General features: G+C 55.5%; 1 protein-coding gene across 7 annotated transcripts in view; it reads right to left on the bottom strand.

Moving 5' to 3' along the window:
* Positions 1 to 20181, bottom strand: part of COL27A1 (collagen type XXVII alpha 1 chain) — a 144966-nt gene that overhangs the window by 22771 nt on the left and 102014 nt on the right. For all 7 annotated transcript variants that reach the window (XR_005020262.1, XR_005020261.1, XR_005020263.1 and 4 more), the window contains exons 33-44: positions 19112 to 19165; positions 18198 to 18251; positions 16968 to 17021; positions 15059 to 15112; positions 10879 to 10986; positions 7250 to 7303; positions 7031 to 7138; positions 5759 to 5812; positions 4697 to 4750; positions 1020 to 1076; positions 777 to 830; positions 138 to 191 (exon numbers count right to left, since the gene is read on the bottom strand). Coding sequence is in view for 4 of the 7 variants with exons in the window: in XM_036854957.1 (XP_036710852.1) it covers positions 138 to 191; positions 777 to 830; positions 1020 to 1076; positions 4697 to 4750; positions 5759 to 5812; positions 7031 to 7138; positions 7250 to 7303; positions 10879 to 10986; positions 15059 to 15112; positions 16968 to 17021; positions 18198 to 18251; positions 19112 to 19165 (759 nt within the window). In the remaining 3 variants the exon portion in view is untranslated. The remainder of the gene's footprint in view (positions 1 to 137; positions 192 to 776; positions 831 to 1019; positions 1077 to 4696; positions 4751 to 5758; positions 5813 to 7030; positions 7139 to 7249; positions 7304 to 10878; positions 10987 to 15058; positions 15113 to 16967; positions 17022 to 18197; positions 18252 to 19111; positions 19166 to 20181) is intronic.

Below are 20181 nucleotides of genomic sequence, written 5' to 3'. Positions count from 1 at the left end.
CCAGAACGGGCTGCCCCAGGCCCTCCTGCAGGGAGGGTCCCTTTAAGCTTTAAAAGGCCCAGTTCTTTAATTCCCCCACTGCTCCTCCACCACCCCGCTCAGGGCAGGAGGGGGATGGGACAGGAAGCACCACTCACGGGTTGGCCCTGCTGGCCTGGATTTCCACGGAGGCCTTGTACGCCCTCCTGTCCCTGGAAGTCAAGGAGAGACAGGTGAGGGGGCTCATCTTGTGGGGGGGGGGCGGGCAGGACAACTTCCAGCCTGGAGGACCCCAGAAAGCCCTTGTTCTTCCTAGCCGTGTGTCATTGTCCCCCTGAGTCTCAGCATCCTCATCTGCAAAATGGGTGAAATAATGACCCTGCCAGGGAGGATGAAGGTGGGGCGGAGAAGAGCCTAGGGGGCTGGCAGGTGGGGGGAGCTTGGGGGGGGGGCCTGGTGCTCATTCAGTGGCCTGTCCACACTGCGTCTGTTGGGAGAGCGGCTCTCGGCCACAGATGGGGACGCTGAGGTTCTTGGAGGGGTGGGGTCTCCCTGCCCCGCCCATCCTCTCCCTCCCTTGGGAAAGATCTTGGACCCTTCCCCTTTCAGCGTGAACTAAGCCCTGAGCCCTTGCGGGGAGGGGGAGGGTTGCTTAAAGCCTGGGCACTAATGGTGGAAGGACAGGCCTGTTTCCTGGCGAAGGCTGTTCTAATTCCAGGTTGCAGGAAATACAGGCCAAGGAATGCCTTCTAATAACACTCCCGATGCTGCCAGCAGGTAGGAGCTCCGATACTTACGGGGTATCCAGGGTCCCCTGGTTCCCCGCGGTCTCCTCGATCACCCACAGGGCCCTAAACGACAAGGACAACAATAAAAAATGGGCCACCGGATGCAGGGGATGCCACACTTGGGCCTCCCAGGCCACAACCTCGTGAAGCTTGCAGCAGCCTCACCCCTGCTCAGTTTCCCTGCCCCCTCCCAGGTTGGGGCTCCACCCTGGCATTGGTCCACGGGATGGACAGCGGGGGTGGGGGTCTTACCCGATCTCCAGGTGGCCCGGGGTGCCCCTCGGCCTTGCCATCCTCACCCTGCTCCCCCTGTGGACACAAAACTAGCTTTAGGACAAACCTCCTGCTCCTGGTGAATCTGGGGAGTTCCAGACACTCTGCACGGAGGCCAAAAGGGCCTTCATCAGAGATGAAGTCCAGCCGACTTAGGGTTACAGACAGAAAGACTGAGGCCAGAGAGGCAAGGGGAAGATGTGGGGTCAAAGGCAGACCTGGGCATGGAACCAGGAATGTGGAACACAGAACAGCGCTCTTTACCCTCCCCGCTGCTGGACACCGCCAGGCTGATGCCCTCAGGCTGTCAGACGGGGTAGCTGAGCAGAGACCTTGGTCACACCCAGCTTTGCAGGGGACCAGCTGCCCAGACCTTCAACAGGTCTCTTCCCATCTCAGAGCTTTTTCTCAGCTGCGGAATCGGAGTGAGGAGGAGTGAAGGGGACAATGGCGATACCCATGCGGAGTGGTGGGGAATTCCATGAAATGATGCAGAAGTCCCTGCATGGTGCTCAGCAGGCAGTGACAATAATTCCAACAGCTGGCAGGCATGGGCACTGCCACGGCCGCACACAGGCACTCACTGAATCCTCCCAACAACGCTACAAAGTAAGTGATATTATTCTCCCCATTTTACAGATGAGGACACTGAGGCACAAAGAGATGGTGTGAGCTGCTCAGTCATTCAGCCCCCAATGACAGAGTCCCTTTCTCTGACCCTTGCTGGGAGAAAGTGGGCCGAGAACCAGCTTCAGGACGAATGTCCAATCCTTGATGGGAGCCCCAGAGAAGGCCCTGGGCTGCCCCAGATGGCACTCAGCAGTCGGCTAACTTGCAGGTCTTGTTCATATGACAGCTTCCTATCTGCAAAACGGGATTGTCATGCCTCGTAGCACTGCTCCGAGGACCCAGTGAGCAAAGGCATGCTGCTGCACACAGAGTAGAGGCTCAGTAGAAATTGCTGTTGTTGATAATAATAACAGCAGGGAGGATGTGTGGCATGGAGGTGGTCAGAAAGACTGGGGGAGGAGCAGAGTTTAGAGCCGAGGTCCTTGGGCCATGGCAGTCCACGCCATGTGGACTGGACACAGGACAGGTGGCTGGACGCCATGTGCCAGCTACAAGGAAGGTGTAAGCAGAACAGCAAGTGGCAGAACCTCAGGGCTCAGAATGTTCCAGCCCCAGACAATTAGTGTCACGTCCCATGGGGGTGCATTCTGGGCAGGGGGCTCAAGCCAGGGCACCTCCGAGCCCCCTCGCTGTTGGCAGGGATTGAAGGGGAGGCCTGAGAGGCAGGAGAGAGGGGAGCCGTCCCGGGGGCTGGAGCCTGTCCCAGGCTTGAATCAGTCCGTAGGGCTGGTGGCTGTACGCCTTGGCCCAGGGCCTCTGTGGCTCCTGTGGGCAGAGATCGAAGGCATGAGGGACTCGGCCCGAGGCCTAGAACCAGTCATACCCGGGAAGGGGGGATGGGTGGCCCAAGGAGTGGGGATTCCCTCTCCTCCCTGACCACTCTCTATGGCTCTTTGTCCCAGGGCTCCGTCCCACAGTGGAGGGAGATAGCTGGACTGGAGGGGTGTCAGGGAAGGGGGCAGTGTTTACCTAGTGTGTTCTATGTGCCAGGCGCTTCATGAAGTATGTTTCATACATGGTTTCATGAAATCCATATAGCACCTCTATGCTGCTGTGACCATTGGTCCCATTTTACAGATGGAGAAACTGAGGCCCAGGGAAGGAAGAGTCTTAGCCAAGGCCACACAAGACTCAAGGGGATGTCTAGGCCAAAAGCCAGCTCTACAGATCTCCCTCTCTCCCCCACATTGTGGCTGAAGTTTGGGGATGCATTTTTTAGCACCTGAAAGCTGGTGGGGTCCCCCCATTTCCCATCTTTCTCCTTGTTCTCAGAGTCTTATCCCACTTCCCCAGTCCCTCTGGCCACCACCTTTGTAGACAGACACGTGCCCCACAGGGAAATTCCAAGTTGAACAATATATTGGCTCATCTAAGTGTCTGTTTCTGGCTGGAAAAGCAAGGCCTGGCATCAGACAGAGTCTGAATCTGGTCCTGCAACACCTCCCACTGATCCTGAGCTAGTCCTGGAGCGTCATGGAGACTCAGTTTCCCCACCTGTCAAGTGGGACCCTTACACTTCTGTGCCAGGGTCATGGTGAGGATTATGGAGAAATCCTGGCTGGGGAGCTTTGCTTCGGGGGTGTCCCCCAGGAACCTGCTCTCTCCCCACCCCCCGCACCTGCCGCCAAGCTCCATCCAGCTGTGGTTGGTTGGCTATTCAGTCCTGTGAGTATTTTTATTTTTGAGCTCTATAGGGCATCATTCCACAGCCCCTAGCTCAGGGCCGAGAACATACTAAATAAATCATTATAAATCCATAAATACCTGTTGGTTAGCAGATGAATGACTGAACTCATAATAATACCTATAAGTCAGAAAGTGCATCTGGCTGACATATATGTGATGTCCTGCTTAGCCTCGTGTTCCCGAGGTACCCATCCACTTAATAGATGAGGCAATCAAGGCTCGGGGGAACGCTGGGCCCTGCCCAAGGCCCAGGCTCAGGGCAGATTTGGGGTTAGGGTCCAATTCTCAGCAGCCACAAGAACTGCTTCTGGGGATGCAGACGACCCAGAGTGCAGGCACCCTCTTGCTTCAGGCTCCGTGTTAATCCCTCCTACACCAGCCCCGGCAGACCGTGAGGGCCGAGGAGGGACTCGGGGTTCTGAGTGACACTTTCTGCAGCTTCCTGTGGGATGTGTCAGAGCCTGTGGCCCACTCTGATTGCAGATCTGTTCTCCAAGCAGGAGGAAGGGGCCAGCTGGACAGGAAACCAGGCCAGGGTGATTCACCCAGCAGCGAGATGTAGTTAGTGGGGAGCTGACTCGGCAAAAGAAAGGAGGGTTGGTGAGCAGGGGGGCAAAGAGACAGCAGTGGGGCGCCTGCTAGGAGCCCGTTCCAGCTGAGCCATCAGGGGAAGGGGGAGGAAAGGAAGGAGGGACTCAGAGCCACTAATGTAGGAATCAGAGACTTGGGTCCTGGGCCAGCTTGGTGCTGCCTTGCAATGTGACCCTCAAACCTCTGGGCCCCCGCATGCCCACCTGCATAGTGGGGTGGGGCACGGTGATCAGCAAGGTTCCTTCTACCAATTCCTGTCCTCTACCGAATCTGGAGCCAAGGCATGGGACCTGGACACGTCTTCCCTCTGCCTGGGCGGTTCCTGGCCTCGAAATGCAGGTGCTTCTCACTCTCCATCCTAAGCCCCCTCCTGGCTCTCGCCGGGTGATCTCATTCACAAGTGAGGCTTCAATGCCCACGTTCGCACAGATGATGGAATGGCATTGTTACATGACTGATGTCCATTTCCCCTGGCTCAAACAGAAGCTCCAGGAAGGCAGCAACTGCGTCCATTTTTGTTCTGGTGCCAGGCACAGAGACGACACCCAATATACCTGTGCTGAATGTAGGTCTAATGGCTCCTGCCTGCTGGCCACAGCTGGGGTGACACTGGCCTCCTAGCTGGCCAAGGTGTGAGCAGGGATGAGCCTGGCGTGAACCCACGCTAGCCCAGCCGCAGTGGCCCAGGGGCTTGCTCCCGCCAGCCCCGGACGTGAGCAAGCAGCTGCCGCCCAGGACCGGACACCCACCTTTTCGCCCTTTGGTCCAGGAGGTCCGAGGGGTCCCATGATGCCTTTGTGTCCCTGCAGGAAACAAGACGGCAGGAGGTGAGAGCATGGGGGAGGGAGGAGTCGGGAGGGACAGGTGACGAAGGACAAGAACTCAAAGATGGAAACACTCTGGGCTGTGCGATCAGGTCCCGGCTCTGTCCCAACTCGCCGTGTGAATCTGAGCAGGCCCTGTGCCTCTCTGAGCCCTGGCCTCCCAGACATGCCATGTCGGTCCCAGACACACCTCTAAGGGGTGTCCGCTTGAGTGGCTGAAGGCTCTGCTCATGCCATCTTGGAGCAGACCTGGGACCAGGTCTCGGGAGGACCAGCTGTGTCTTCTGGGATGGGGCAGAGGCAGGGGGCAAAACGCTTGCCTCAGAGGGTTTCCCCGGGCCGGGCTGAGACCTGCACACGCAGACTCCTTCCTTGGGCTCCCGGCACCCACTCTCCAGTCTCCCTCTCCTTTGCCCTCTGCTTCTGCTCCCCTCCCTGCAGTATCTCTTTCAGACACTGGATCTCACCTTCAAACTTAAGCTGTCAGGCCTTGCACACACATTCTTTAGCCTCCCCGAGCCTCAGTTTCCTTTTCTGAGCAAGCCCCATGCCTCGCTGAGGCCTAGGCTCCCAGATGTGTACCATGGGTTTGGCTCAGCAGCCTCTAAGGCGGGGGGGGGGGGGGAGTTGCCAACTTGGATGTGAGAATGGGCTAAGACCCATCCCTTGCACAGAGAGCAGCGGTGAAGCTCAGACACGAGGTGTGTGCACGGCACCCACCATGGGAAGGAAGGACTCAGCGAGGCCAGGGATTGGCGGGGAGGTCTTCCTCTGTCCACCCCACCCCTGCCTGGCCCGCAGGTGGTTCTCGACCCCACCCCGGTCTGTGGGCCCAGGTGTTCCCTGGGGCGAAGGAGACCGTGAATCTGCCCGCAGTGGCCCGAGGGCCAGCCCTCAGCTAGGAGGAGGTGGGCGCAGCAGCCGAGGTGGCCTGAGTCCAGGCCTGCAGGGCAGAGTTCCGCAGAGGGGGAGGTGACATTTCCTTACATCGTAACCAGCCAGCCCCGGTTCTCCTTGGGCCCCCATCCGTCCTGGAGCACCCTACGAGAGGAGAAGACCCACGTTGGTACAGAGCGCCGCTCTCACGGCAGGAATGCGGGCACTCTCTCCCGCAGGCTCCAGCCCAGTTCAGCCCAGCAGCCTGGCACATCCACTCTGCCCAGAACCCAGGCCGGAGAGTCAGGTGGAGAGCAAGTGGCGTCCGTCCCCTCCTCTCCGGAGCATTCCTCCTCCCGCCCAGCCCTTCCTTCTTCCAGCTCCAGTGGTTCATGAGAGCCAATGGCTACATTTTCCCCAATTTTGTGAGCCAATTATGAAACAAAACCATGGTGAAAAATTAAATTCCATGAACTTACAGATAAATCAATTAATTATATTAAAAACATAGATGACAAATATTCAAAACTCATCCCTTCCTAGTTATTTTACTATACTTTACTGTTATCTATGCTCATGAGGTTACTTCCATTTGTTGAATCTGTGTGGCGGAAACACAGACATCCCTGGGTATCCAGAATCTGCAGGGGATCAGTTCCAGGACCCTCTGCAGATGTGAACCCGCGGATTCGGGGGCCGACTATACCAGATCATGGGGCTCTCTTACCCATCCCCTCCCAAGTCTGCATTCAATAACATCGCGTTGGCAGCTTGAAATCAGCCACTGTAGGAGCATTTATACCACGGAAACTTACAAGCGCCACAAACCAGCACGGCTGTTAACTGGCACCCACTGGCAGCTCAGAGACACCGCATCACCCTTGCCTGCCCCCTCCCTCGCTTCCTCTTGGGGCCCTCCTCTCCCTGCAGCAGTAAAACCCCTCAGGGACCCTCCCTTCAGGGCAGGCCAGCAACAGGCTGGGCCACCCTCAGAGTCACCCAGGGATCTGCAGCAGCTTCACCGTGACCCTCATGAACCTCCTTCCAGTGGGAAAACTCCTTGTTCAATAAAAATACTCCCAAGGGTCTGGTCCCCTCTCTACACCCCAATAGCAGGACTTGATAATAGGGGGTTATAAAGGGCTTCAGAAGACCCACAGACCCCTTCAAATCGCCAGAAATACTGTGTTGTGTGTACTTTTCCAGGGAGAGGGGCTATAGCTTCTGTAGGTTCCCAAAGGGATCAATGATTCCAAAGAAGTGGCTGGGACAGTGGACACAGGCGTTTAGCTGAGAGCTGAGGCGGGCGATGCTCTCCTCTCTGCCCTTGGCCCCCTCTGCTCCATGCCTGACCCCTACCCCACCCACCCAGAGAGTTCTCACCGTTGGTCCCAGGCTGCCCCGGGACCCTTTAGGGCCTGGGGTGCCAGGGGGTCCGGGGTCTCCAGGGACGCCCATCTCACCCAGCTGTCCTTGGTAGCCCTTGGCACCCTGCAGTGGAGGAGAGACAGGCTGTCAGTAGGCCCCAGCAGAGGGGAGGGAAGGGCGGGGGCTGCAGGGCAGGGACATGGTGGATCCAAGCAGGAGGCGGGGGAATCCTACCTTGGCTCCCATGCGGCCCTTCTCGCCTTGCTTCCCTGGTTTTCCTTCAGGACCCTGAAAGGAAAAGGAGGGAAAGAGAGAGAAAGATGAGAAATGAGAGAATACGGAGGCAGATCCACAGAGTATCGGAGCGCTAGCTCTGGAAGCAGACCGCCTGGGTTCAGATTGATTCTGCAGTCAATACCCGTGTGACCTTGAGCGTGACCGCACCTCCTGTGGTCTATGTCTTTGCAAAGTGGGGGCAGTGGTCGTATTTGCCTCACAGAGCTGAGGATTCAACCTGGTGATACAGTATCATGCTTGCAAGGTGCCTGGTCCGTAATAAGTAAGTGCTCGATAAATCACTGTTGTCATGGTTACTGCTGGTACCCAGGCTGTCCCCATGGCAGCAGCTCTCTGCACGGAGCCCTCTCCATGTGCCAGGCACTGTCCCACCCTCCTAGCCACCCTGAGCCTCAGGCCCGATTCAGAGCCCCTCCCGTAGATGGTGACAGCCTAGGTTCCTAAAGGTGAATCGACTTGCCCAGGGTCCTGCTGGTCCAAGGCAGAGCCCTGATTCAATTGCAGATCTGTCTGATTCTGTGTCCAGGGTGCCCACTGATGACAGGCAGGCAGGAGAGGTTTCCTAGGTCTGCCCTTATCTCTGAGATGTTGTGTGTCACTTCTGACAATCCCCGAGACCATGTCCCACTGACAGGGCCCCCTCCCTCAGGGGTTGAGGCTGGAGGGGTTCCTCAAAGTGGCTCTTTGTGACAGGAAGGTCAGCCACCCTTCCCCTACTCTCCCACTGGGGCACCCAGGCCACTCCCGCTGACAGGCCACTCTGCCCCCTCCCCCAAAGGCATCCCAAAGCGCTGCTCTCCCCTGCTCTGCCCCAGGGGGCCCAACTGTCTCCACAGTTGTCAGGGAAACTCAGTTCACTGGGGCTGAGTGAGTGTGAGTGTGCACGAGGGAGTACAAGACAGATGAGAGAGCAAGAGCGAGAGAAGAGAGTCCTAACCCCAGGCCCCACTGGGTTGGGATGTAGTGGGTAGCGCAGGCAGTGTTTCTGACCTGAAGGGACATCCAGACTGCCTGCAGAGGACAGTCCCCTCAAAGCCCAACCCTCAAAGGGAGCTGGGAAAAATATCTATGTTCTTGGTAAGCACTAAAGAGCTGGTTTGATTTAATCCCTTTGGCTGCATTAACAGAGGCACATGCTATAGGATGAGGGAGGTGATACTCTCACCTTGGAATAGGCATTGCACTCTAAGAGGAAGTACTGACTAATTGTGATGGAGGAGGGGTAGGGAGAACAGTGGCCTTGGAAGGACCAAGCACAGAGTGCCCTGCATCCTGGTGCTTGAGTCTTCACGTGACCCTGGACAAGTCCCTCCCTTTCTCTGTGGCTCAGTTTCCCCACCTGTAATATGAAGGTCTTGAACTAGCCTTGCACTGTCCAATATGGTGTCCCCTAGCCACACATGGCTACTGGGCACTTGAAATGTGGCTATTGTGACTGAGGAACTGGATTTTTAATCAATTAAATTTTAATTAACTTTAAATTTTAAAACTGGTAATTCAATGATTGGAAAACTTCTAACATTTTTGGAACAACTTGGGATATGAATCTACATTTTCAATTGTATGTTTTATGAAATCTAAATACAGATCAAGTATTTCCAAGGAAAATTTAGCATCTGAATTGAGATGTGCTCTAAGTGTAAATTACACACTGGATTTCAAAGACTTACAAAAAAAAAAAAGGATGCAAAATAGCTTATTAATGATTTTTTATATTGATTACATGTTGATATGTTAGTATTTTGGATAGATTGTGCTAAATATATCATTAAAATTAATTTTGCCTATTTCTTTTTACTTTTTAAAAATATAACTATTAGAAAATTTTAAATTACACACATTAACTCCTATTCTGTTTCTACCAGACAGCATTGGACTTGACAATCTCAAGGTCTTTTGCTCCTCCAGTAATTAAATACTAAATAATCATCATGGCCCCAACGATGGGCCAGACACTATGTCCGAACTCCGTTTCATATCTCATCCAATTCTGGCCACAGGGCTGGGAGGAAGGGATTATTTATCCCATGTTAGAGCTAAAGAAACAGGCTCAGGGGGATGAAGACCCTGTCAACGGGTCACCCAGCTAGGTAGAATGAAATGTGGATTCTTACTTTCTGGGACACCCCTTTTCCTAGGCTGGTCCTGTTTGGGCAGTTGTGAATCATGATTACAGGAGCTGGTGGCATTTACCAGCGGAATGAGGTGATTGCAACGGCTGATCCCTTGTCAGAAGGAGAAGCAAGTCAGTGACAAAGAATTCAGTACAGGGCCAGGGAGACAGACGTCTCCCCCAGGACCGGGCAGCCGGCTGGGCACTTGTCTGACAGCTCCTCTCCAGCTGAGAGTATCCCCGATGGTGAGGGAAACGCTGAGTAAGGGCTGGAGCACCCAGTGGGGTGAGGCTGTGCGGCCAGAAGGAAGACCTTTGCTGGGCCCCCATCCATACAGATGTATTTCTGGAAAGGCTTTGATGGCTCATAAAATTCTATTTTTAAATCCTCCACTGTTTCCAGGCCACAGAGTGGGAGATTCTTGTTCTGCAGCCCTGATGCCAAAGAGACTCAGATACGGGCCTCTCATCACCTCTGTCACCTGACACACACTCGGTCTGGCCCCAGTGAACCTCTTTCCAGTTCCAGTGTATGAGGACTGACAGTGACAGCAAAATACAGACATAAACACTGTTACCACCACCGCCAACACCATCCCCATCACCGTAGCCACTGTCACACCACTGCCACTGCCATCACCATCACCAACAATAATACCACCACCATCATCCATCACCACCGTCATCACTACTATCGCCACCATCACCATCACCGCCACCACCAGCTTCCAGTCACTTCCTCCCCCAAATTCATAAAGATCATTTTTTATATTTCTGGTGCATTTTATAAAGTGCTTTCCCATCCAAAGTTTCATCAACTCTTCAGATGAAAAAAACCAAGGCTCAGAGAGAGGCAGTGATGCGCTCAAAGTCATGCTGACAGTGGGTGCTCGAGCCAGAACTCAGCCTTTGGACTCTGGGTCAGGGCTATTTCTGCCACATGTTGCTGCCCATTCCATAGTCATGATGCTCAAAAGTTCACTGAGAAAGAGCCCCTGGAACACTGGTACTCAAAATGATCTCAGTGCACATTCTTCCAAATCCTTCATCATACGAAGGGTGCGACCCAGAGAGGGCAAGGGCAAGTGAAAGGTCACACAGCAAGTTGCTGATGGAGAATTGGGCCAGTGCCTCTCCTGCTAAATTCAGTGTGGCTGAATGTGGGGGGTGGGCAGGACGAGGTCAGCAGAGGCCAGGTCTGTGTAGGGCACGGCAACCAGGCTAAGGAGGCCGATGTTATTCCCGTGGGCACTCGGGAGGCGTGGGAAGGTTAGGCCGGGGAGGGGCACAGTCAGGTTGGTTCTCCGTGAAACTCTCACGTGAAGGAAGGATCACAGCACAAGACCCTCTGGCGGCAGCTGTCAAAAGACCTCCCACCCAACTGCCTGAACAGGCCCAAGTGTTATTCTCACCCAGGAGCCCCAAGTGCTGGCACACAGCTGTGCACACTCACCCGGACGCCAGTGATGCCAGGGGGGCCGGGCGGCCCATCCTCACCCTTCAGTCCCTCCTGGCCCTTCTCGCCACGTTCACCGTCGGGCCCGGGGTCACCCCTGTCCCCCTGGGTTGGAAAGGCATGAGGAGGGGAGAGAGAGAAAGAGAGAATAAATGTCACCAAGTCCATCAGAGGCGCCAGACCTCAGAGCTCCATTTGGATGTCCACAGCAGACCTGCCCCTGGATTCCCCTGATGGTTCTGCCAAAAGGGTCAGCCTGGTAGAGACAGCACGCAGCACGTGACAGTTTCTAGTGTCCATGCCTGGGCCATGGAGGGAGCTGCTCAGAGAGAAGAGAGGACCCTGACCACGCCCACCCCGTGGAGTTTACAGCAAAGAAACAGGTTGGGAGAGTAGGACGATTTCTCCCCGACACTGTAGACACATTGGGAGGACAAGAGTCTTAAGAAGCCGAAGGAAATTAAAAAAAAATTTTTTTTCTTTTCTTTTTTCTTTTTTGGCCACGCTGCGCAGCATGCGGGATCTTAGTTCCCCGACCAGGGATCAAACCCGCGTCCCCTGCAGTGGAAGCGTGGAGTCCTAACCACTGGACCGCCAGCAATGTCCCAAGAAGCTGAAGGAAATTTTTATAAAGGAAAAAATTCACCCGATTCTACCTCTTGGAACAAACTCTTTCCATGTTTCTGAGTTGCATTTTCAACCCTCACTTAACACAAAACAGTTTACAATAATAAGTAAAAGGTAATCGTTTCGATTGCTACATACCAGGCTCAGAGCAGTGGAACAACTGTTCCGCAGCAGTGAAGTCAGTTAGTAAATTTAGCTTTAAAGGCATAATCCAACTGCACTGCATGCTTCCATCTATTCTTTTGTTTTAATGTCTTACTCTATTTACTGTGAGTACGCGCTCCCTTTCCCGTCTGCTCTGCATGGGTCGCATCCTCGCTGGCTGCGGTAACATTCCCCCTGTTGAGTGGGTGGCAGCGAACGCTTACATAGCACTTGCCACTCCAGGCCGTGCTCTGGCAGGCTAGGCTGTGCCAGGATGGGGCATGGGCATGGGCTCGGCCCCACGAGCAGAGCAGGGGGTGCAGCAGGGGCAGTGGGTGGGGGAGGAGCGGGGCGGCGCGCATCACAAGGCCACCTCCCCTGGGGCTTGTGGCCAGTCTGCAGGTGGCTGAGCTGTGACGGTACAGAGAGGCCCCCAGGGAAGGGTACGAAGCCACGGGTAGGAGGAAGGGGTGGGCATGGGAGCAGGTTCGGAGAGGCAGAGAGCGTCTTTGCCATTTTTGTTTTCCGGTGCCACACTTTATGAGGGACACTGATAAACTGGTGTGCGTCCAGGAGAAAGAGCAGGGTGCACAGGGCAAGCAGCTGGAGCCTGGGAACCGGACCGCGGAGAGCACAGCCCGCAGGCTGGTCCCGCTGCAGCCCCAGGTTCTGGGCGTGAGCAGCTGGGGCGCAGGATTGCCGGGGTAGCTTCTAGCTCCGGTCCAGGAGGACGTCCCAATGAGAGGCGTCCAGAGACGACACAGATGAGGGAGGGAAGCTCCAAGCTGAGGCGTGGGCCAGTGCAGAGCAGATCTGGGCACCAGGAAAGGGTCGGACAGGTTGGTGTCTGAGGTCCCTTCGCATGGAGATTCTCAGATTCCAAACTCAGCCTGGCAGGGAGACGGGGCTGGCCCTGATGCCCCACTTGCAGACTCTCTTGGCTCCAGGATTCCCCTTCTGGCCTGTCAACCTGGCCACCTGCTCTCCTAGCTCTGAGGCAGGCAGCCTGTTCCAGGTGGCTGGGCTGGATTTCTGTGAGGGGCCCTAGCCTGGGCCCTGCAGGGGCACTGGCTCCAGGAACTACCCAGATCCCCAGAGCCTGGGCTCCCACACAGCTGGGATGGGTGACCCTGTGGATCCCATGCAGAATGGGGTCTGGGGGTGGAGGGCTAGGGAATCCCAGAATCCAGGACATCTGTCAGTGCTCAGAGGAGCCTTACAAGTTGCCTAGCTGAACCCTCCTACTTACAGATGGGGAAACTGAGGCCCAGAGAGAGGTATAGACTTCCCAGTACCACATGTGAGTCCAAGGCAGAGCATGGGTGAGACCTTGGGTTCTGGTTCCTTCTAATTCCCAGGTTCTCTGCTCAGGGGACAATACCTCCCTCACCCCTGGATTGAAATCTTGCTGCCACCTCTCAATAGCTGTGTGACTTGGGCAAGTTTCCTCATTTGCAAAATAAGCACCAAAGGGTTACTGTGGGGTGTGAAAGAGATAATCCACGTAAATGATAGCTTAGCATAGCATCTAGTGCACGAGCGCTGGATAAACATTACCTGTTACTAGGAATCACCACCACCGTTGCCACCATCAGCTGGTTATCTCAAAAGAGATAATCAGCATAAACTATAAAGTGCTGTGCATGTCCAAGAGGTTGTTTTCACCATGAAGGTGATGCTTGGACAAACACCATAAAGGAAACAGACTCTCTCCTGGATTCACACGAGGACCCGGGAAGATGCCGTACGTCCGCCGGGCTACTCCTGCCCAAGGTCTAGGGTAGCACTGGCTTTGGAGGGAGTGAGGGGAAGCAGCCGGGGCCGAGGAGCCATGACAAGTGAGCAGGAAAGACTGTGTGAGACCCCAAGTCTGGAAGACGCCCCCCCCCATCCCACCTCAGCAAAGATTCCAAGGAGAAGAAAGGTGGCTGCCCAGAAGTGAAGGAGGTCCCCGCACTGTGCCTCGGTTTCCTCATCTGTCAAGTGGGGATGGTAATGAATCCAGCTCAGAGGATTACTGGGAGGATTAAATGGGTTAATTCATGTAAAGCTCTTAAGGCAGGTGGTGCAAGTATGGTGAGTACACAAAGCATTTTAGCCAGAATGTTCGTCAGCATCATCACGATTCATGCAGACATCTGGCAAAGGGTGTGGAGAAGCCACCAAGTGCTCTGGGTCTCCGGAGCCAAGACCCAGTTATACCCTGGGATACAGCAGGGCTGGAGGTGAGAGAAGGTAGACAGATGGCAGACAGGGGGCGCTCTCGACCTTGCAAGCAAAACACAGGCTGATGGGAAGCCAGCCAGGGGCTTGTCACAGAGGCATCCTGGGAGGTGGGGAAGCCCCGGACCCAGGGCAATCATGCGGGTGGAGGTCTGGGGATGGGGCAATAGAGGCTCAGATAAGAGGGGTGCTTATCTGAGGTCACATGGAGAGTCAATGGGTGACAAAGGGAATGCTGCGATGTGGCACTTGGGATCCTGAGCTGGGCAGCTGACAGGTCAGCCTTGGGGAAAACCCACCTAATGGTCTAGGACTAGGCCAGGGCTGGAGGCAGGGCTGGTAAGTCAGAGAGTGAACCTGCCCTGGGGTTCAGGGGAGCCCTGGCGCCTCCTTAAGGCCCAGCATCTGTGGCTGACAGATGAGTCTAAGGAATGTAGCAGGGCTGAGTCAGGCCCTCATGCTTTGGTGTCAGTGAGCCCTGGGTTTGAATTTTGGATTTTCCACTCATAGCCCTAGACTGTAGATGAATACACCTCGGCCTGAGCCTCAGTTTCTTCACCTTTAGAATGGGCGTATGGTGCAGAGAGGTAGCCGAGGCTTGGGTCTTGCCTGTGCCAATTACTAGCAGTGTGTCCTTGGACAAGCGGCTTAACCTCTCTGAGTCTCCGTTTCCTCATCCAAAGACAGATTTTACCCCGTAGCACTAATTGAGATGATACATACATAGGGCTTAGCACAGTCCCTGATACATATGTGACTTCTTCTCCGTAAATAGTGGCTATGGGTCATGGGTGGTGATTATTGTTCTCCTGATCTTTTAGGATGTTTGGAAGACAACAGATATCAAAGCTGCTGGCTCTGGGCCTGGCACAGAGTAGGGCTTCAGGTACCACTCTGAGCCAAGAGAAGCTGCAGTTTCAAGGAGAAGGGTGGCAGTGAGGAGTGGAAGGGGGGGCTGGTCCCTGGTCCTGCCCGAGCAGGGTAGAGGGCGGGTGCTGTATAGGGCTCACCCCCACCCATCCTGCTCTCCCTGGGAGCAGGAGGGCTGACCTCAGAGCTTATGGGAACACGGTGCTTCTGGGGGAAAACTTAGGTCTTGGATGGGAGGACAGTGGGGGCAGAGGGAGAAGGCAGTTCCAGAACATTCTCTCCCCCCCAGACTCTGCACCAGAAGGACGCTTACCTTCAGCCCGTCGGGCCCTGCAGGGCCACTGTCACCCTCGAGGCCTGGCTCTCCCTGGAAAGGGTAGTGGGGAAAGATGAGGAGACATTACTGGGGAGGGGGTCCCAGTGTGTTTTACTTCCTCCTTCTCCCTGGGACTAGACCCCAACCCCTGATCTCCAGGTAGTAGGGGCCTGGAATGCCTGGCACAGCCAGTAAACAGTGGAGCTGACCCACAAGCCACAGCCTGTTCTGTGTGCAGGGTGGGGTGAGGTAGGGGCTGCACGGGTTAGAAGGTGCTGGTCCTGTGTCTAGGTGGGCTGGTTGGAATGGGGAGGTAGAGCAGCCTACTGGTTGAAAAGGCTTTGACGTCAGACAGATCTCGATGCCTCCACCGGGCTTCCCATTCACTGGTAGTCTGGCCACAAGCAAACTCCTTAGCCCCCATGAGTGTCTGTTTTCTCCTCTGAAAATGGGGCTGATACACTTCCTTTAAGGGTTTCTATGAGACACAGTATAAGCATCCCACAAATAGTAGCCATTAGATATATTCTTCCTGGAATTTGGAGTGAGCCCTCATGGAGTGCCTTGGTGGAATCTCATTTCTCAGATGAGGAAAGTGAGGCCATCCCTCACACTTTCTTGCCAGCAAGTTTGGGAATGATACCAAGACCCTGAATCCCATCTGACCTTCAGCCAGGTTCCCTGCTTGCCTTTCTAGCTCCAAAGATGCCCCTGGATGCCTCAGTTATCTAAATGGCTGTCAAGTTAAGTTTGTGTCTCTCTCTGCTTTTTCATAGCTGTTCAGCATCTGAGCTGGAAGGGGCCTCAGAAGTCATCGGATGCAGGAATGGCAAAGATGGGAGGACAGGTGTGTAGATTCCACCCCTCTTGTGCCCATGGCAGACATCACTAATCTATCTACTAGAATGTGGCTCCATGAGGACAGGGCCTTCTGTTACTCACTGCTGTGAAGTGCCTGGCACACAGTGGGCACCAAGTGAGTGCACGTCATTCTCTTTCCTAGTGAGCCCAGAAGGAGCCTCAGGATCCTTCTTAACATGGCACTCCAAGAAACTATACTGCTCAATCTTCACTGACAGACAAGATTGCCACCTGAAGACTTCAAGCTCCATGCTCATCCTCTCTTGCCCTGTGGCCCTCTCCTCTCATTCTATGTCTTAACTCAATTTGAGGAGCCTCTGTTAACTTTGGGCAGGGAGTAACATGAGGCATTGGAAGAAGGGAAAAATGAGAAGTCGGATTGGGGGCCTGGTGTCTCCATGAGCCAAGCCCCCCACGCTAACTCCCCCTCACTCCTGGGCCGCACCTTCCCCATCCGAAAGATGCCAGAGGATGCCTGCTCTGTATCTCTCACAGCACCCTGGGGTCTCCATTCAGACAGGGATCTTATAAATCAGGCACAGAGCATAGACAGGTGGACACAGAGGCATCCCAAACCTTCTCAGAGGAAGCCAAACTCTGTGGGTTTCTTTTGGTAAAGGGGAAGATAACCTTTCAGATAACCTTCCATGGAACAGTTTTAGGGATGGTAACAGGTGTTTTTCAATAAAAGCACCTGGAGGTCAAATAAGTTTGGAGACTCTGGATTAACCCTCCCCAAACCCCAATTTCTTGGTTGCAGGCCTTCTCAGAGCCTTGAAAATGCTACTGCTAATGTGTAAGGGGGAACACCGAGCACGCAGAATCTCAAACATTTTGACCACAGAATGCTTTTCTCTGAGGAGCGCCTCTGCACTGTGGAAATGCTGGCCTGCCAAGGGAGACTGGATGAGGCTGCAGAGATTCACAGTCTGTTTCTGCAGTTGAGGAAACTGAGGCTCAGGGAAGCTGAGTAAAACCCTTCCCCGCTCCAGACAGCCAGGGAGGGGTGGGGCTTTCCAGGGAGAATGAATTTGCTTCGACTTACCCGCTGCCCAATGAGGCCCGGCTCCCCAGGGGTGCCCAGAGGCCCAAGGTCACCCTAGGAGAAGCCAAACACAAGTCCATGGGTGGGGGGGTAGGACCAGCCCCAGCCCTCACCTTCTTGTTCTCACCGGTTCTGACGTGGGAGGAGGGGGGTGGGTGGAGCCGAGGAAGCTCTTTCTCCCCAGGACCAGAGAGAAATTGTAAAATGCCAACCAGAGCCCCTGTTCCCAATAAGCCCTGGACAGGTCAGAATCACGACCACCGGCATCACCACCACCACCAGCTCAGCTCACACTTACATAGTGCTGTTCTAAGTGCCTTTTCATGTTACACATTTAACTGTCACAACAACCCTGCCAGGAGAGATATCTTCTTTTACGAAGGAAGAGACTGAGGGACCGCAGGTTAAGTAACCAGCCCAAGCTCATGAGGCTAGTAAGTGACAGATTCAGGATCCAAACCTGGGTAGTTTGGCTCCAGGGAATATCGGATGCAGAGATGGCAACTCTGAGGCTGACCACCTTCTTTTCTCTCCCTCCCTGAGAACCTTGCAGAGAAACCCAAAGAAGGAAGAGGCCCTAAATGAACCAGAATAAACGTCACCCGGCTCCTCCAAAAGACCCCAGAAGGGTCTTTCTCATGTGGGGATTTCCAAGCTACACTCTCTCCCTGCTGGCGTCTGAGGGCACAACGAGGAGGCGGAGCTCCGAGCCCCCAGCCCTGCCACAGCCAGAACCATCCCCATTACTACCTGTTTTATATATGGGCTGGTTTCCTGCATTATTCAAGCAAAGGATTCTGGAACTAAGTCAAGACTGACAGTCCCAGGCCTCCGGGGCCTGCAGAGGGAGCAGGTCCTCTTCCAACAGCGGCGCGGGGAGGGGGCTCTCCCCAGAGCCCAGGGATCAATGGGCTCCTGTTTCCCTGCAGGTAATGAGGGGCACCAGTGCTGAAATGCAGATGGTATCGCAGGAGGCCAGGAGGTATGGCCGTCCCAGCGTGGGGCAGGTGCCAGAGAAAACACTGCCAGACAGGGGGCAGGGATGGGGGCTCCGGGCTGGCTGGGCCATCCGCTGTGGCCATGGTCAGGCCCTGCTCCCCAGCCGGGAGCACAGAGAACCCATTATCCCGGGCACAAGAAAGGCCTGTTTCTCTTCCATGGAGACGATGGGGCCGCCAGCTGGGAGTTGGTTTCAACAAGCCATTTTTCTCTTCTTTCATCCCACCTTACCTTCATTCCAGCTTCCCCAGGAAGGCCTGGTTCTCCCACTGCACCTGGTGGCCCCTGCAAGAAAATGCCATTGGTCCTTCCTAGAGCAAGGGCTGGCCCCTGGTTGTAAGGGAGGAGATAACTGAGGCAGGCTCAGAGACGGCAAGGGGCGTGCCCGAGGTCACTCAGCGTGAGAGACACAGGGCTGGGAGGCTGCAGCCTTCTGGGAGCTTAGAGTTGGGACCAGGCAGATGGGGGTGATTGGGCTCGGGCTGCTGAGCGCCGGGGCTGCCCAGAGACTGCTGGAGCCCCTCCCTCCCCACGAGTGTGGTTTACCCAGTAGGAGCCCATTGGCAAGCATGGGGAGGAAAATTTCATGATTCACATAACAACAGAGGAGGAAGCCAACGGATGCTGCATTCAGGGCCGAGGGATTCCAGCCCTTCTCTGTGCAGCTGGGCCAGGATGACAAGGGCGGGAGGGATCCTCAGTTATCACCACGGGCATGGCTGCAGCCCCCGCATAAACCCTGGGGCTCAGTTTTCTCCTCTGGGTAAGGCACGGGCGTCTGAGGCCCCTTCCAAGCTCCTTGCTGCATGACCTTAAGAGGACTAGCTCTGCAGTCAAACCTCTGTGTCGGGGTGAAGTCCCAGCAGGGTCAGGGCAGGGGGCATTGCTGCTCTCCATGGTGCCGAAAAAGAGGCACCGCCAACCCCCGTGACAGTCCTGGCACAGCTGCATCCCACCCGCTACCCCTGGGATTGGGAGCCCAGCCCCTCACCCTATGGCATCATGGTGGATCTACCCTCTCTGCCAGGGCCTCTCCCCATCAGTCTCTGCAGTACACAGGACAGGGACCCCGGAGGAGGAGGGCCGGGAGGGGCTGATACCTCCCCAGCAGCACCACGGGACGAACAAGGGTCCTCCGCACTCACCTTGGGTCCCATCTCTCCCGGAGGGCCAACTGGCCCCTGGGGTCCCTGAGGGCCCTGGAAGATAGACAGACACACAGTTGGGAGAAGCCAGCCTGGGCCCTCTTTGGGGTCTAAGGCTCAATAATGCAGTCTGGAGGGGCGGGTGAGGGAGAGAACCCGTAGAATCCGGGACTCCGCAGCCCATGCCCTCACCCACCCCTCGCTGAGGGTCCTGGTGCCTGCAGCTCTCCCCGCACCCCATGTCCAGTGCACTCCCGCCCATCCATCTGCCTCTTCTCCCAGCATCTACCTAAGACCCAGGGCGGCCTCCCCTGCTCAGAAGCCTTCTGCCTCCCAAGCCTTGCTCACTCTGTTCCCTCTGCCTGGAATGACCTTTCACCCACCCTTGGTCAGTCCATTGTTCAAAAGGGCGTCTACCTGAGCTTCCAGATGTGGGGCTACAGCGCGGCCTCCAGTCCTCCCCCTGCCCCACCCAGATTCCTCCCGCTGGGCCCCGAGACCGTGCTCTCCTCTCCATCACTAGCAGCACCCTCCACAGCCTCCGCACAGGGCTCCGCAACACACGGGATGTCCGCCCAAACCCACCCTTCCCAGGAGATCTTCCGCAGGGCCCCTCTGTTTCAAACCTCTCAGCAGCTCACTATTGCCTTTGGGACAAACAGCAAACTCCGTCCGCAGCTTTGGGTGACTGGCCCCCGCGACCTCTTCCTGCCTTCCCTGAGGTCCAGCTCTCTCCACTCCGGGCACGCTGGACTCCGTAGTGCCCAGTCAGCGTGTTACTTTATTCTCATGTTGCCCTCCCTCCTTCGGAGACCTGAAGGACTCCGTTCCCTCCACTTTTCACTGTGCTAAGCACTCTATACACATTTTCTTATTTCATCCTCACAACAGGGTGTAAAGGTAGGAACAATTATTCCCATCTTACTGGCATGAAAACTGAGGCTAGAAGGCAAGGGAGCTTAGACTCAACCCAGAGCTCCTGACCTCCCCGGCCAGTGCTCTCTCCCTGACCCGAGGCCTGGTCCCCTCGAGGCGGTAGAGCCCCGGCACTGTCCCTCTCCAACCCCTCT

This window comes from Balaenoptera musculus, chromosome 6, assembly GCF_009873245.2.
Source record: "Balaenoptera musculus isolate JJ_BM4_2016_0621 chromosome 6, mBalMus1.pri.v3, whole genome shotgun sequence".
Taxonomy (NCBI): Eukaryota; Metazoa; Chordata; class Mammalia; order Artiodactyla; family Balaenopteridae; genus Balaenoptera; species Balaenoptera musculus.
Note: the sequence above shows the minus strand (reverse complement) of the source record. Positions and strands in the feature narration are given on the sequence as shown.